The sequence below is a fragment of the Schistocerca americana genome, chromosome 3 (assembly GCF_021461395.2).
Source record: "Schistocerca americana isolate TAMUIC-IGC-003095 chromosome 3, iqSchAmer2.1, whole genome shotgun sequence".
NCBI classification, from domain to species: Eukaryota; Metazoa; Arthropoda; class Insecta; order Orthoptera; family Acrididae; genus Schistocerca; species Schistocerca americana.
The window spans coordinates 52,612,300-52,629,039 of record NC_060121.1 but is presented as its reverse complement, the minus strand read 5'-3'; the positions used below and the strand labels follow the sequence as shown (position 1 = coordinate 52,629,039).

The following is a 16,740-nucleotide window of genomic DNA, read 5'->3' as shown; positions in this document are numbered from 1 at the left end:
TTGATGTGCCTGGCCGACCACAGTGCCTCGCCCTCGTTCCTGATTGGCCTCTCCGACCACAGTGCCTTGCCCCCGTTCCTGATTGGCTTCTCCGACCGCAGTGCCTCGCCGCCACACCTGATGGGCCTGGCCGACAGCAGTGCTTCACCGCTGCACCAGAAGGGCCTGGCCTGACTGCACTGCCTCACTGCCGCACATGATGGGCCTTGCCCGACCCTAGTGCCTCGACGCCGCACCTGAAGGGCCTGGTCCGACTGCAGTGCCTCGTTGCTGTACCTGATGTGCCTGGCCGAACGCAATGCCTCTCCACTGCGCCCCGTCAGCCTGGCCGACCGCACCTTAAGGGCCTAGTTCACCACACAGGCTCACGGTCTTATTCTACAGGCCTAGGTACCCATACAGGCTCACGACTTCACCTTAATGGCCTAGGTGACTACACTGGCTCACGACCCCACCTTAATTGCCTAGGTGACCACACTGTCTGATAACCACTCCTGAAGGGCCTACGTGACCACACTGCCTCACAACCACTCCTGTAGGGCCTAGCTGACCACACTGTCTGATAACCACTCCTGAAGGGCCTACGTGACCACACTGCCTCACAACCACTCCTGTAGGGCCTAGCTGACCACACTGCCTCACAACCGCTCCTGAAGGGCCTAGGTGACCACACTACCTTAGGCTCGCACTGCGTCCGGACTGCATGTGATGAGCCTGGCCTACCTCACAGCTTCACGACCACACCTCATATGCATGGCTGGCCCTTTTGTTTCGAGACCAACCTTCGTTTCCCTGGCTGACCACTCTACGTCCTTACCGAGTTATTGAGCCTGGCCAAAGCTCTGCCTCAAGACTGTACCTGAAGTGACCGGCTCATCGCACTGCTTCACACTCATGCCAAATGGGAATAGCTAACCACACTGATTCACACTAGCTACAGTTTGGAATGACTGTCTACTGTGCTTCACGAGCCCATAATATGGTTCTGGCTGACTGCCAGGAAGCACTTCCTCACATTTCCACCTCATGCTACTAGCCAAACAAACTGCCTCAGAACCCCACCTGATAGAAATGGCAGACCCTGCCGCATCACGATTGAACGTGATGGTCCTTGCCAACTGCTCTGCTTCCAGACCTGAATTAATGGCGATGGGTGATTCCTAAAGGGCATGGCCATCTGTAGTGTTAAACTATGATGATAGATGGGCTGGGCTGAACAAACCACCTCAAAACCGCACGTGATGGGGCTGACCGGTTGCTAAGCCTCACGATCTCTTATGATGGGAAAGGAAGATCGCTCCGTATGACGACTGCACATGATGGGCGACATCTCTGCCACACAACCACACCTGATGTGCCTGGTCTATCTCACCTGATGGGCCTGGTCCATGGTACGTGATGGACTGTGCTGACAGCACAGCCTCACAACAGCTCCAGATTGCGTTGGACATCAGCACCGCATGATGACTGTACCTGAAGGGCCTTGATGAACACACTGCCTCACGACCTCACCACCTCACCTAATGGGCCTGGCCGACACACCTGCCGCACAACGACACCTGCGTCACGACGACACCTGCGTCACGACCACACCTGATTGGCCTGGCGGACTGCATGGCTTCACGACCACACCTGATGGGCCTTGCGGACTGCACTGCCTCATGACTGCTCCTGATGGGCCTTGCAGACTGCACTGCGTCATGACTGCTCCTGATGGGCCTTGCGGACTGCACTGCATCATGACTGCTCCTGATGGGCCTTGCGGACTGCACTGCCTCATAGCTGCTCCTGATGGGCCTTGCGGACTGCACTGCCTCATAGCTGCTCCTGATGGGCCTGGCGGACTTCACTGCCTCCCGACAGCACCTGATGGGCCTGGCCCGACCTAAGTGCCTCGCCACCACACTTGATGGGCCTGGCCCGACCACAGTGCATCGTCGCTTCACTTAATGGGCCTGGCCCGAACGAAGTGCTTCACTGCCACACCCAGTGAGATTGGCCGACCGCACCTAAATTTCTAGGTGACCACACTTCCTCGCGACCGCACCTTAAGGGCCTAAGTGGCCACACTGCCTCACAACACCTCCTGAAGGGCCTAGGTGACCACACTGCCTCACAACCGCACCTGAAAGGCCTAGGTGAACACACTACCTGCGGGCCATGGTGCCACAGTACTGCAACTGATAAGCCTGGCCTACCTCACAGTTTCACGACCACCCCTCATATGCATGGCTGGCCCTTTTCGTTTCGAGACCACACTTGATTTCCTAGGCCGACTGCTCTACGTCACTAACTAGGTATTGAGCATGGCCAAAAGTTTAGCCTCAAGACTCTATATGATGTGCCAGGCTCATCAGACTGCTTCACACTCATGCCAAATGGGAATGGCTGACCACACTGCTACACGCCTGATACTGATGGGAATGACTGTCCACTGTGCTACACAAGCGCAGCAGATGGCCCTGGCTGACTGAAAGGCAGCACTTCCTCACATTCCCACCTAATGATAATAGATGATCGCATTGCTGCAGTACCTCATGAACTGAAAAATGGGCCTAGCCAACCAAACCGTGTCACATCTGCACCTGATAGACATGGCGGAGCCTGCCACATCATGACCGAACATAATGGTCCTAGCCGACTGCTCTGCTTCGTTACTTGAACTAATGACGTTGGAAAATTACACTGCCTCACAAACACACCTTAAGTGCATGGCCATCTGTAGTGTTAAACTACCCTGTCAGATGGGCTGGGCTGAACAAATTGCCTCGAAAACACACGTGATGGGTCTGACCGGACGCTTAGCCTCACGAACGCGTATGACGGTGTAGGAAGGCAGCTCTGTATGATGACTGCACCTGATGGGCGACATCTCTACCTCACAAGCACACCTGCCATACCTGGACTATTGCACCTGTAGGGCCTGGCTTAGAGCACCTGATAGACTGGGCCAACAGCACGGCCTCACAACAGCACCAGATGGACCTGGACAACTGCACTTCCTCATGACAGCTCATAATGGGCCTTGCTGAACACACTGCCTCACGACCTCACTTGATGGGCCTGGCCGACAGCACTGCCTCACGACCGCAAGTGATGAGCCAGGCTGGTCGCACAGACTCACGACCGTACCTGATGGGCCCGGCCAACTGCACTTCCTCACAACCGCACCTGATGGGTCTGGCGACCATACTTCCTCATGACTGCACCTGATGCGCCTGGGTGACCGCACTGCCTCAAGACCGCACCTGATGGGCCTGGCTGACACACTGCCTCACAACCTCACAGGATGGGACTGGCCGACACACTGCCTCATGACTGCACCTGATGGGCCTGGCCGACCACACCTGATGGGGCTGACCAACCCCACCTAATGGGCCTGGCCGACAGCACTGCCCCATGACTGCAAATAATGGGCCTGGCCGACAGCACTGCCTCATGACCGCACCTCATGGGCCTGGCCAACAGCATTGCCTCATGAACACACCTGATGGGCCTGGCTGACAGCACTACCTCATGACCGCACCTGATGGGCCTGGCACACTGCACTGCCTCACGACTGCACCTGATGAGCCTGGAGGTCTGCACTGCCTCATGACCGCACCTGATGGGCCTGGCCAAACGCACCTGATGGGCCTGGCCAAACGCACCTGATGTGCATGTCCGACCCCACTGCCTCACCTAATGGGTCGGACCGAACCCACTGCCTCACCTGATGGGTCCGGCCGAACCCACTGCCTAACCTGATGGGTCTGGCTGACCCCACGTCCTCATGACCGCACCGGATGTGCCTGGCCATCTGCACTGCCTCATGACTGCACTTGATGGGCCTGGCTGTCCGCGCTGCCTGATGATCACATCTGATTGGCCTGGCTGACAGCACTGCCTCACGACCGCAACCCAAGCTGCTGGCTGACTGCAAGGCACCACTTCCTGAATTTCCCACGTAATGGCATTGCTGCACCACCTCAAGAGCCGAGAAAATGGACTTAGCCAACCAAACCACCGCACAATCACACATAATGGACATGGCGGACACTCCCGCATCATGACCGAACATGTTGGTCCTCGCCGACTGCTCCGCTTTGTGATGTGCCGATGCCCAATTGCACTGCCTCACAAACTCACCTAAAGGGCATGGCCATCTGTAGTGTTTAACTACAGTGATGGACGTGCTGGGCTGCACAAATCGCATCAATACCACACGTGATTGGCCTGACCAATTGCTTAGCCTCATGATTAAATATGACGGGAAAGGAAGAGCGCTCTGTAAGACGACCGCATCTGATAGGCGACATCAATACTACATAACCACATTTGATGGGCCTGACCGAATTCACCTGATGCTCCTGGTAATTCCACATGATGGGCCTTGTCTATTGCACATAATGGGGAAGGTCTATTGCACCTGGATCACGATGAGAGCATGGCAACACAACACCACCAGATGGCCCTGAACATCAGCACTGCATCAAGACCATACCTGAAGGGGCTTGATGAACGCACTGCCACACGTACTCAGCTAATAAGCCTGGACGACAGCCCTGCCTCACGACATTAACAGATGTGCCCGGCCGACCGCACTGCCCCACGACCTCACTTGATGGGCCTGGCCAACCCTACTGCCTCACGACCGCCACTGACCGCACCTGATGGGCCTGGCCGAACCTACTGCCTCACGACCGCCACTGATCGCACCTGATGGGCCTGGCCGACCCCACTGCCTCACGACTGCCCCGGACCACACCAGAAGGGCCTGGCGACTGCACCAGCTGGGCCTGGCGACTGCACCAGCTGGGCCTGGCGACTGCACCAGCTGGGCCTGGCGACTGCACCAGATGGGCCTGGCGACTGCACCAGATGGGCCTGGCGACTGCACCAGATGGGCCTGGCGACTGCACCAGATGGGCCTGGCGACTGCACCAGATGGGCCTGGCGACTGCACCAGATGGGCCTGGCGACTGCACCAGATGGGCCTGGCGACTGCACCAGATGGGCCTGGCGACTGCACCAGATGGGCGTGGCGACCGCACCTGATGGGCCTGGCGACCGCTCCCGATGGGCCTGGCCGACCGCACTGCCTCACGAATGCACCCTATGGGCTTGGCCAACTGCACCTTATGTGCCTGGCTGACCACACCTGAGGGGGCATGGCCGACCGCACCTGATGGGCCTGGCTGACCACACCTGAGGGGGCTGGCCGACCACACCTGATGGGACTGGCCGATCACACTGCCTCACGACCACACCTGATGGGCCTGGCCGAGAGCACTGCCTCATGACCGCAACACATGGTGCTGGCTGACTGCAAGGTACCACTTCCTCAGATTCCCACCTAACGGCCCTAGATGATCGCATTGCTGCACCACCAGATGAGTGGATAAAATGGGCCTAGCCAACCAAACCACCGCACAATCCCACATGATGCGCATGGCGGACTTGTCGCATCATGACCGAACATGTTGGTCCTCGCCGACTGCTCTGCCTTGTGACCTGAACTAATGGCGTTGTCAAATTTGCACTGCCTCACAAACTCACCAAAAGGACATGGCTATTTGTAGTGTTAAACTACAGTGACGGATGGGCCGGGCTGAACAAACTCTCTCAAAACCGCACATGATCGTCCTCACTGATTGCTTAGCCTCACAACCGCACCTGATGGGACTGACAGACGGCACTGTTCCATGACCGCAGCTGAAGGGCCTGGTTGACGGCACTGGCCCAATATCGCACCTGATTGGTCTGGCCGATGGCACAGCGCCAAGACCACACCTGATGGGCCTGCCCGACAGCACAGGGCCACGACCCCACCTGATGGGCCTGGGTGACGACACAGCTAGATGACTGCACCTGATGTGCCTGGCTGATGGCAATGCCCCAAGTCCACACTTGATTGGCTGGTCGGCAGCACTGCCTCATGACTGCACCTGATGGGCCTGGCCAACGGCACTGCCCGGCAAACGCACCTGATTGGCCTGGCCGACGCACTGCCTGGCAAACGCACCTGATTGGCCTGGCCAACAGCACTGCCTGGCAAATGCACCTGATGGGCCTGGCCGACGGCACTGCCCCACAGAAGCACCTGATGGGCCTGGCCGACGGCACTGCCCCACCACTGCACCAGATGGGCCTGACTGGCGGCACTGCCCCACGACTGCACCTCTTGTGCCTGGTCAACCGCACTGCCCCATGACAGCAACTGATCGGCCTGGGCTATGACACTTCATGAGAATGCACCTACTTGGTCTCACAGACAGCACTGCCCCACAGACACACCTGATGGGCCTGGATGACAGCGCTGCCCCACGATCACAGCTGATGGGCCTGACTGACAGCACTGCCCCATGACCGCAACTGATGGGACTTGGCGACGACACTGCTACACGCCCGCGCCTGATGGGCCTGCCTGAGGTCACTGCCCCACATCAGCAACTGATAGGCCTGTTGGACGGCACTGCCCTATGACCACAACTGATTATCCTGGCCACTGGCTCTGCCCCACCACTGCAACTCATTGGCCAGCCAGACGGCTCTGCCCCTGAACCGCAACTGATTGGCCTTGCCAACGTCATTGCCCCACAATCGCAGCAGATGCCCCTGGCCGTAGGCACTACCCCACAACTGCAGCAGATGGGCCTGGCCGTAGGCACTACCCCACAACCGCAGCAGATGGGCCTGGCCGGCAGCACTGCCCCACAACTGCGTCCCATGGGCCTGGCCGACAAACTGCCACAATACAGCAACTGATGGGCCTGGCCTACGGCACTTCATCAGAACGCACCTGAGGGGCCTGGCTGACGGCACTGCCCCATGAACACAGCGGATGGGCTTGGCCGACTGCACTGCCTCACGACCGTAACTGATTGGCCTGGCTGACGGCACTGCACATCGAAAGCACTTGATGTGCCTGGGTATATCACTGAACCCCTGACAGCACCTGATGGGCCTGGGCAACAGCACTGCTCCCTGACAGCACCTGAGTGGCCTGGGCGACAGCACTACCCCACGACCACACCTGTCGGGTTTGGCCGACGGCACAGCCCCACAGCTGCACCTGATGGTCCTGGCTGATGGCACAGCCGCACGACTGCACTTGAGGGGCCTGGCTGACAGCACTGCCCCAGGAGTGCACCTGATTTGTCCGGCCGACATCACTGACCCAGGGCTGCACCTGATTTGTCCGGCCGACGTCACTGACCCACGGCTGCAACTGATATGTCCGGCTGACATCACTGACCCACGGCTGCAACTGATGGGCCTGGCCGACGTTGCTGATCCATGGCTGCACCTGATGGGCCTGGCCACAGTCACTGCCCAACGACCGAAACTATTAGGCTTGCCCGAAGTCACTGCCCCACGACTGCAACTGATTGGCCTGGCCGACATCACTTCCCCATGACTGCAACTGATTGTCCTGGCTGATGGCTCTGCCCCATGACCGCGACTAATTGGCCTCACAGACAGCACTGATCCACACTGCCGCACCACTTCACTGCCCCACCTGATGGGTCTGGCCCAGCGCATTGTGTTACCGCCTCACGACCACTCTTGATGGGTCTCCTGACTGCACTGCTGCACCACCTTACCACCCTACCTAATGGGCTATGCTGACCACCCTGCCTCATGCCCCATTCGGTGAGCCTGGCCAAATGCACCTCCTCACGACCCCTCACTGATGGTCTTTGCCAAACACTCTGCCTAGTGGCCACATTTACTTTGTCTGGCTAACTGCTATGCATAGTTTCCCCACTGGACTTGCCTGAACCACTGCTCTGCCTCAGTACTGCACACGGTTTGCCTGGGCGACCACTCAGTCGCACAACCCTACCTGATGGGCCTGGCCGACCACTGTGCCTCACGTCGCAACCGGTGTGCCTGCAGACCACACTGCCACACTGCCCCGCAACCATATCTGTTGGGCCATGCTGACTGCTATGCCTCCTGTCCACACCTGATATGCCATGCCAACTCTTCACCTTATGACCCCACATGAATGGCCCAGCCGTCCACACTGCCAGACCACATGACGGGCACACCTGATGGGTCTGGCTGACTGCAGTGCCGCACCGCCTGATGACCTCAACTGATATGCCTGTTTGACTGCACTGCCTCACTGCCACATGACGCCAATTGATAGGGCTGGCTGGTCGCACTGCGTCACAACCCCTCCAGATGTGCCTCACTGACCATGCTGCCTCTTTTCCCTACCTGATTTGCCTGGCCGACCATGCCGCCTCACGACCCCACCTAATGGGCCTGGCCGACTGTGCCTCGTCACGACCACACCTGATGGACCTGGCCAATTGTGCATCGTCATGTCCTTACCTGATGGGACTCACCAAATGCCTCCCTCACAACGTCACTTTATGGGCTTGGCAGAGTGCACCGCTTCAGAACCCCACTGCTTCACGTTCTCACTTGATGGGCCATGTTGGCTTCAACGCCTTAGACTCCATCCGATGGGCCGTGCCGACTGAACCAGCTCAGACACCACATGATGGGCTGTGTCGACTGCACCACCTCACTATGCTCCACCACATGGTCCTAGCCTGAGCGCACTGCCTCTCGACCCCACCTGATGGGGCTGGTAAACTGCATCACCTCACAACCTCACCTGATGGGCCTGGCTGACCCAACTGCCTCATGACCCTACCAGATGGGCCTGGCTGCCCACCACACCTCAACACGGCACCTGATGGCCCCCCCTGCGGGTTCAGGGGTAAGAATAGGCCCTCGGCATTCCTGCTTGTCGTAAGAGGCGACTAAAAGGAGCCTCAACTGTTTCGGCCTTAATGTGATGGTCCTCATTGGGGTTTGACCTCCATTTTTCCAAATTCAACAGAAGAACGAGCCTTTTGGGGAAGGTCACCTTACGTGGTGCACCATGAGTCCTCTGTGCCCTAAGACCTCGGCACACGTTATCATCTTGGCGTCGTAACTGCACCCTCCATCCCTCATTTTGGGCATACACACCTGATGGATTGTGTCAGTTACGCCCTTAGTGCATTACCATCTGCACCCACGATCACTATGGACTGCCAATGGCACCCAAAATCCAGCACGGTAGCCAGCCCGTTGTGGTGGGGTCGTCATGTACCCTCTAGATTGTAGCCCCCTGACAACACAGGGATCGTACTGCCGATGCCTTCGCTGACACCTCCACATGTAAGCCAAGGAGTAGATGCTCGTCTGTCTGGGGCATCAGGACTCCCGGCAACGGCCATCCTGCCAGGTGGCCTTTGCTGTAGCTGGGTGGCGCCCGTGGGGAGAGCCCCATGTCGGAGTGGGTGCCATCGGGGCGGATACCCCGCAATGAAGCGGGTAAAGTCTCAATCCGGTGGTCGCACGACCACCAACGTCTCTAAGCGCGGTAAAGTCAACTTTAATGCTGTGGCATATGACCCCAAATCGTTCCCTTCCCTAACCACGCCCTGGGAGAGACGCAGGGCTGCGGATAGACAGGAGCCATATTCACCGCGATACCTTGTGTGCAGCAGAACTGATGGGGATTCATTTTTGGGGACGAAGCCTCTGTTCTTTGTGACCCATCTTGAAGATTAGTTTGGGCAAGTGGCATCTCTTTCCAAAATGTGGAGCGGGGTGATTATGATACAAGCAGCTTCCTCTGCACAGTCAAGGGCGTTACTCGCCTGTGAGAAGCTTGGTGACATACCCGTTATCGTCACTCCTCATAAGTCACTGAATTTGGTCCAGGGGATTATCTTTCATAAAGATTTTTTGCTACAGTCTGATGAAGAGATAAGGGAGAACTGGGCACGACAAGGTGTACACTTCGTTCGTCGTGCCTTTAGGGGACCCAAGGATAATAGGATCGCTACCGGTGCTTTCATCATGGCCTTTGAGGGCGACTGCTTGCCTGAGAAGGTCAAGGTCATGATCTACCGGTGCGATGTCAAGCCCTATGTCCTGCCCCCTATGCGATGCTTCCAGTGCTGGAACTTCGGACACATGTCCTCCAGATGCACTGCTAGCCCCACGTGTCGAGATTGTGGACGACCTTCTCATCCCAATGTTCCGTGTGCTCTGCCTCCCATCTGCATTAACTGTGGGGAGCATCATTCTCCCTGCTCGCCAGACTGTGCAGTCTACCACCGAGAGCGGAAGATACAAGAAATTAAGACCCTGGGCCGTTTAACTTACCAAGAGGCGAGGAAGAAATTAGAACGGCTCAACCCCACACCTATGTTGAGGAGTTATGCTGCTGTAACACTGCCGCCACCAGTTCCTGCAACGGTTCCTCTCACAGTTGGTCCACCGAAAAGTCAAGTTACGCCTGTCCCACAACAGGTGGGGGCCACTCTCTCTTCCACTGCTCCCAAAACACACAGTTTGGGAGCAGTGCGCCCTGAACAACTGGGGACGTCAGTCCCCACCTCTCAGCCGGAGAGGCGACTGCATTCTCCGGCTGCTCAACCGGAGAGGCGACCGCCTTCTCCAGCTGCTCAGCCGGAGAGGCAACCGCCCTCTCCGGCTGCTCAGCCGGACAGGCGACCGCCCTCTCCGGCTGCTCAGCCGGACAGGCGACCGCCCTCTCCGGCTGCTCAGCCGGACAGGCGACCGCCCTCTCCGGCTGCTCAGCCGGACAGGCGACAGCGCTCTCCGGCTGCTCAGCCGGACAGGCGACAGCGCTCTCCGGCTTCTCAGCCGGAGGGGCGACGGCCCTCTCTGGCTTCTCAGCCGGAGGGGCGACGGCCCTCTCTGGCTTCTCAGCCAGAGGGGCGACGGCCCTCTCTGGCTTCTCAGCCGGAGGGGCGACGGCCCTCTCTGGCTTCTCAGCCGGAGGGGCGACGGCCCTCTCTGGCTTCTCAGCCGGAGGGCGACGGCCCTCTCTGGCTTCTCAGCCGGAGGGCGACGGCCCTCTCAGGTTTCTCAGCCGGAGGGGCGACGGCCGTCTCCGGCTGATCAGCCGGTGACGCGCTGGCCTTCTCCAGCCTCACTTGTTCGGAAGGGATCCCTTGAGGGAGTCCCTTCCAAGGACTTCCCCAGTGTTTCACAAGACACTAGCCAGTAGCTGAAGAAGCTACCAGCTGCTTTTCGAAGGCCTTCACGCTCTTCATCTGTTCCTGATAATGCGTCAGGAAAGCCCTCCCAGCATGTAAACCCTCCTCCAAAAGACAAGAGAGAGAAGAGGTAGCTCTCTAAGAAGCCTAAGGACCCAGTGGTTCCCGCGCCACCGCCTCCTGTCAGCTCAGCCTCTGAGGATGAGGTCGAGCTCTTTGCGTCCCCTGATGACCTAGATCTCGTCGTCTCCTCAGAAACGATGGACGTAGCAACGTCCATCTCTCAGTCGACGGCAGCATGTGACCCTGGAAAGTAATTTGATTTTTCAGTGCCTGCGTGCCCCTACAGGAAACGCTTTGTACAATCCTCCAGTGGAATTGTGGCAGTTAGTTTAGCCATCTACCTGAGTTACGTCAGCTTCTAAGCAGGACACCTGCTTTCTGCATAGCCCCCCAGGAAACCTGGTTCTCCGAAATGCGGACCCCTGTCCTTCGTGGATACAGGGGTTATTACTGCAACCGTAGCGCTTACCATAGTGTGTCAGGTGGAGCCTGCGTGTATGTCCTTACCTCTGTATATACTGCTCCTGTGCCCCTTCAAACATCATTGGAAGCTGTGGCTGTCCGCGATAGGGCTACCCAGGACATAATCGTCTAAAGTGTCTGTCTCCCTCCAGGTGGTACAGTCCCCCTGACCGAATCGGCTACACTTGTCACCCAACTTCCCACGCCTTTTCTTCTTTTGGGGGATTTTAACGCCCACAATCCCCTGTGGGGTGGAACGAAGATTACTGGCCGAGGCAGAGATGTCGAGAATCTCATCTCCCAACTCGACCTCTGCCTCTTAAACACTGGCGCCACCACACATTTCAGTGTGGTGCATGGCACGTTCTCGGCCATTGATCTGTCATTTTGCAGCCCAGGGCTTGTACCATCGGTCCACTGGAGAGTCCATGACGACTTGTGTGGTAGTGACCATTTTCCAATCTTCCTTTCACTACCCCAGCTTCGCTCCCATGAACGCTTGCCTAGATGGGCATTTAGCAAGGCGAACTGGGAAACGTTCTACTCTGCTGCCACTGTTGACACTCTCCCCCACAGTACCGTCGATGAAGCGGTTGAGACACTGACTGCAGCGATAGCTTCCGCTGCGGAACGTTCCATTCCTCGTTCGTTAGGATGCCCCCGGCGAAAGTCAGTGCCTTGGTGGTCTCCAGAGGTCGCTGAAGCCATTAAAGAACGTCGGCGGGCTCTTCAGCGACATAAGCGGCACCCGTCTATGGAGAACCTCATTATTTTCAAACATCTCCATGCTCAGGCATGGCGGCTCATCAAAAGGCGGAAACAGGAGTGCTGGGAGAGGTACGTTTCCACTATTGGCTCCCGTACTTCACCCTCCCAGGTGTGGATGAAGATTCGGCGCATCTTTGGATTGCAGCACTTTACAGGTGTCGCAGGGCTTACCCTCAATGGGACGGTATCCACCGATGCCGATGCAATCGCCGAGCATTTCGCACAGCACTATGTTCGGGCCTCTGCGTCGGGGAATTACCCGCCTGCGTTTCGCGCGCTCAAACGCCGGGAGGAAGGCAAACGGCTTTCTTTTGCTTCTCGCCACCCTGAGGCTTATAACGCCCCATTTAGTTTGTGGGAACTCCAGAGTGCCCTGGCACAGTGCCCCGATACAGCCTCTGGGCCAGATGGCATCCACAATCAGATGCTCAAACACCTGTCCCTGGACTGTCAGCGGTGTGTTCTTGCCATCTTCAACTGCATATGGGGCGATGGTGTCTTTCCGTCGCAGTGGCGGGAGAGTTCCGTCATTCCGGTGCTGAAGCCTGGTAAGGACCCGCTTAATGTGGATAGCTCTCGGCCCATCAGCTTGACAAATACTCTGTGCAAGCTATTGGAACGCATGGTGAGTCGACAGCTGTGATGGCTGCTCGAGTCTCGGGGTCTTCTGGCTCCGTGCCAGAGCGGCTTCCGTCAGGGCCGTTCCACCGCCAATACTTTGGTCTTTCTTGAGCCTGCAATCCGCACTGCTTTTTCCAGGCGCCAACACCTCGTCTCCGTCTTTTTCGATCTCTCCAGAGCATATGACACGATGTGGCGCCACCATATTCTCGCCACGTTGCACGGGTGGGGTCTCTGGGGCTCTCTCCCCATTTGTATTCAGAATTTTATATCTATTCGGACATTCCGCGTTTTAATTGGCGCATCCCATAGTTCACTTCATATCCAGGAGAACGGCGTTCCACAGGGCTCTGTATTGAGCGTGCCCCTTTTCCTTGTGGCCATTAATGGCCTTGCAGCAGCAGTAGGGTCGTCTGTCTCACCCACGTTATATGCTGACCATTTCTGCATCTTTTTCAGCTCCTCCGCCATTGGTGTTGCAGAACGTCGGTTGCAAGGCGCAGGCGTGGGCCCTAGCCCATGGGTTTCAATTTTCATCTGCGAAGACTTGTGTTATGCACTTTTGTCGGGGTCGTACTGTCCATGCCGACCCTGAGCTCTATCTTCAGGATGCCATTCTCAGGGTTGTTGACACTTACCGTTTTCTGGGATTGCTGTTCGATGCCCGCCTTACTTGGCTTCCACATATTCGTCAGCTCAAGCGTCAGCGCTGGTGGCATGTGAATGCCCTCCGCTGCCTCAGCAACACAACGTGGGGTGCAGATCGTAATACCCTCCAGGGGGTCCACAACTCTTTTGTGGACACGTGCGTAGCGAGCACGGGACCCCGAGCTAATGTGGCCCTCCTTCCTTTCCGGGCTGCATACCTTCACTTCCCTTTCCGCATCCCTCCCCGTCCCCCATCTTCGCCCCCCCCCCTCACCTCTGTCTCTTTCCTTCCCTTTCTCCCCCTCTGGGAGTATGGTTTGTGCCTACGTCCGGAGACGGACGCTCGAAACTGTTCCAAATTCCTTGCTTTTACACTTGCAAGTCCTCGTCCTTCCTCTGTCCTTCTCTTTTCCTTCCCTCTTCTCCTTGCCCTTTTCTCCGCTGCGGCGTTTGAGACCCCCTTTTCTTTCCTTTCCCTTTCTCTTTTTTCCTCCCTCTGCATGTCTGAAGGCCGACCCACGCACTTCCATGCGCAGCCGGTGACGGGGTAACGCGCAATTCCCCGCCCCGGGTAGACAGGTAGGACACGTACGTACCCCCTGGTAACGGCCAGGCCCAGGGAGGGGTGATTACCCGAGCTGATACCTTCCAAAAGTGCCGATTGGTCCCACCGTCCGTTTGTCGGGAGGTGTGACCTGAGGTGTGAACAATCACCTAAGGCGGGTGTGCCCTCGGTGAGGGCCCCCACAAGGGAGGAGCGCGCCATCGGAGACGCCGGTAATCATGGAGGATTCTTCCGCAATGGTTTCCTCACCTTCCACTATGTCTGCTCACAAACGTAAGTTCACTGAGTCTCAGCCACAGACGGTTCTTCCATCGTTGCCACAGTTCCTTGTTGTTTCTCGGTCTGACGAAGGGCACGACTTTTCCACGGTCAACCCTTTCATTATTCAGAAAGGTGTCGACGCAATTGCAGGTCCTGTAAAGTCTTGTTCCAGATTACGGAATGGTACCCTGTTGTTAGAAACACACAGTGCCCACCAGGCTCAAAAATTGCTGCGTACTTCTCTGCTCCACACCTTCCCTGTCCGGGTGGAACCACACCGTACCTTAAATTCCTCGCGTGGAGTCGTTTATACACGCTCCCTCGATGGATTGTCTGACGAAGAAATTCAGCACTACCTGTCTGACCAGGGCGTCACCGCTGTTCATCGGGTTATGAAAAGGGTTGACTCGAACATCATTCCAACCCGCACTGTCTTCTTGACATTTGACAAAGTTCAACTCCCATCAAAAATCAAAGCTGGCTATGAGATAATTTCCGTTCGCCCTTATGTCCCAAACCCTACGCGTTGCTATCGATGTCAGCGGTTCAATCACACCAGCCAGTCCTGTTCCAATCCGGCCAAATGTGTTACGTGTGGCAAGGATTCCCATGAGGGTGCTTGTCCACCTCCATCCCCTCACTGCATCAACTGTATGGGTGACCACGCTGCTTCCTCTCGAGATTGCCCTGTTTTTAAGGATGAAAAGCTCATCCAGGAAATAAGAGTGAAGGAAAAGGTGTCGACCTTTGCTGCTCGAAAGTTACTCGCCAGTCGACAGCCCACCGTGCCTCAGAAAGGAAAATACAGCACTGTCCTTGCTTCTCCTCGGCCAACAAAGGAGGCGGCCACGCAGACTTGCGACCTCACATTTAGTACCACGGTCGTCAGATCGGCCAGTGCAAAGATCGCCCGTTCAACCTCACCACTTTCGCCTGCCCACTCTATGGCTCACCCTTCGTCGGGTTCTGCTAAATCTCGAGCCCAAAAGTCAGACGCCAAGTCTTCGAAAAAAGAGCATTCTCGTGAAGAGTTTTTACGTACTGCAACTTCACCACCATCGGTTCCTCCTTCATCTAAACATCATACCTCCAAGAAGGCTACGAAGAAACACAGTTCCTCTCCTTCTCCGCCAAGGCGTGTCCCATCTACAGCACCACCTGGCGGAAATCGCCCTCGGCCATCTTCTGTGTCGCCGAGGCGCACTGCTGGTGGCCGGTCAACTGGCCGATCGTTGGTGGCAGGAGCTGCTCGTGACCAACCTATGGATCAGGATCTTCTGCCGTCGACTGAATGCCATTCCATGCTGTCGGTCGCAAGCTCTGAGCAGTCGTTGAGTTGACAGCACCCTTGGTCACGTTTCTCCCTTTTCTGTTCACCCTATGTCCATTATCCACTGGAATATCCGCGGCATTCGCGGCAATCGGGATGAATTGTCGATCCTCTTACGATCCTACTCGCCGATAATCTTCTGTCTTCAGGAAACAAAGCTGCGTCCCCATGACCGCTTTGTTCTCCCTCATTTTCAGTCCGTCCGATATGACCTCCCCTCTGTTGAAGGCACTCCAGCCCATGGAGGAGTCATGATCCTGCTCCACGATACTCTCCATTATCACCCAATCCCCTTAAACACTTCCTTCCAAGCTATCGCCGTCCGTCTTTCCCTTTCCGGATATACATTATCTCTTTGTACTGTATACATTCCATCGTCTACACCACTGGCACGAGCTGATCTCCTTCATCTTCTTGATCAGCTTCCACCCCCCTATTTGCTGGTTGGGGACTTCAATGCCCACCACCCGCTTTGGGGATCTCCACATCCTTGTCCACGTGGCTCACTATTGCTAGACGTCTTCCACCAAGCGGATCTAGTCTGCCTCAACAGTTGGGTCCCCACATTTTTGTCTGCATCCACGGCAAATTTATCTCATTTGGACCTTGCGGTCGGTACTGTTCCGCTAGCTCGGCGCTTCGAATGGTTCGCCCTTGATGATACACACTCGAGTGACCACTTTCCATGTGTTCTTCGACTGCAGCCTCAACTGCCATATATGCGCTCGCGACGCTGGAAGTTTGCCCAAGCCGATTGGACACTTTTTTCGTCTCTAGCGACATTCGATGACCGTCGCTTTCCCAGCGTCGACGATGAGGTCACACATTTTACCGACGTCATGCTCACAGCTGCGGAACGTTCAATACCACGCACCTCCGAATTGCCCCGGCGCCCCCCAGTTCCTTGGTGGAACGAGGCATGCCGTGACGCAATACGTGAGCGGCGACGTGCTCTTCGCATTTTCCGTCACCATCCAACTTTGGCCAACTGTATCCGATAT

General features: G+C 56.8%; 1 protein-coding gene across 1 annotated transcript; it reads left to right on the top strand.

The window, feature by feature from the left end:
- Positions 1 to 1,523: 1,523 nt before the first annotated feature.
- LOC124605293 (male-specific sperm protein Mst84Db-like) lies at positions 1,524 to 1,889 on the top strand. The gene has a single exon (XM_047136874.1). It carries the CDS (start codon positions 1,524 to 1,526, stop codon positions 1,887 to 1,889), a length of 366 nt encoding a protein of 121 aa, XP_046992830.1.
- Positions 1,890 to 16,740: the final 14,851 nt, after the last annotated feature.